Below are 1,463 nucleotides of genomic sequence, written 5' to 3' on the forward strand. Positions count from 1 at the left end.
CCAAGACCGTATATGACGATCATACCAACAATTGTTACAAGCTGAGTACAGGATCCAAAGGCACCTCTCAGATCACTTGGCGACATCTCTTGAATGTACACAGCACCATTAAATGAGCATATACCTATAGAGATACCCTCGAGGGCCCTCCCTAAGACCAATAGCCACGGAGCTTTACCAACTCCAACGATTACATACCCACATGCACTGGTAGGGGCCGCTAGTAGGAAGGCCATTCTACGTCCTAGAAGTTCGGTAGTTGGACCCCCAACGAGAGAACCTATCACGGCCCCAAAGGTCACGGCTGCACTAAAGAAAGCCGACTCAGTAGAGCTGGCGAATACATGCAGATTCGTATTCGAACCAATATCGATGTGACGACCATCAGGTGCTTCCATGGAGTTCCTCATAGTATCAATAGCCGGACCAGTGAACCCGAAGGCCATACCAACAGCGAGAGGTGCTACCAGAGATCCTGCGACATAGAGGATGGATCTGATGTCTGGTCTCGAACAATACGAAGATGATGACGAGGAGGGCATCCAATGGATTCAACCTGAGAGATCGAACAATCCTAAGACACTCGGAATGTGAATCAACGGGATGCGCAGGCCAATGGGGTGGGTCTACGCTGATATCAACCAGGGTAAGAAAGTGTCTAGCCGTAGCAGTCATCAAACCAAACTGAACACTACTACTCTCACAGTATATATCGCAATGCATGGCGGTGCCTATCTATCCTTGCTCCTATTATTATGAAGGTAGGATAGGTCTGTCTATCGAGATGACTTGTATGACTAAGCTCGAACAACAGGAGGGATGTCCGAAGGCAGCCCAAATTGAACGGAGGAGCATACAGCCCAGCATGGCTTGCAATGAAGACAGTTGACATAGCCGATCTCTATACAGTAACGCGTGCTACTAAAGCAGCCGGGAGTTCCGATTACTAAGTTATGATAATGCTGAAGAATTGCCTGAATTGAATTGAGGAAGTTTCATTGCCTGTGACCCGACAAGGTGTGCATGCGTGCAGAATACAACGACGTCACCGTGAGAGACTTGGCAGTTTCCTCTACCAATAGGGGCAATTAATGTCCACATGATAGGCATGAAGAGAAAGCCTCTTCCCTCCCCCTCCCATCAGTTGGTCTTATGTATATCACGTCTGTAAGGTACTCATAGATGAGGTACTCCTGAGCCACTTCCAAGTTCCATAGGACCATAATATTAGACCCCCTAATTGAGAACTAAAAGTCATCCCGAGCCATTCTGATAGAATAACAGTGATAAGGTGAGGGCCACAGCTAAAGAGACCGTCACAAGTAGTATGCAGATCACTCCGCGGGTGGAACTGCTGCTGCTGCTGCTCCATCAGGGTTGTCCACAACTAGCCGCCGCTGGAGATACTCTTCTTCCGCTCTCATCGCCTGAATGGTTATACACTGCACTCCATTGTACTGCAC

General features: G+C 48.3%; 1 protein-coding gene across 1 annotated transcript; it reads right to left on the reverse strand.

Moving 5' to 3' along the window:
* Nucleotides 1-202: 202 nt before the first annotated feature.
* On the reverse strand, nt 203-446 carry Pmar_PMAR004243 (hypothetical protein; the record flags this gene model as incomplete). Its single annotated transcript, XM_002785208.1, has 1 exon — nt 203-446. A coding segment is annotated over one exon (244 nt), but the record flags the coding sequence as incomplete, so codon positions are not given.
* Nucleotides 447-1,463: the final 1,017 nt, after the last annotated feature.

The sequence above is a fragment of the Perkinsus marinus genome (assembly GCF_000006405.1).
Source record: "Perkinsus marinus ATCC 50983 genomic scaffold scf_1104296933264, whole genome shotgun sequence".
NCBI classification, from domain to species: Eukaryota; Perkinsozoa; order Perkinsida; family Perkinsidae; genus Perkinsus; species Perkinsus marinus.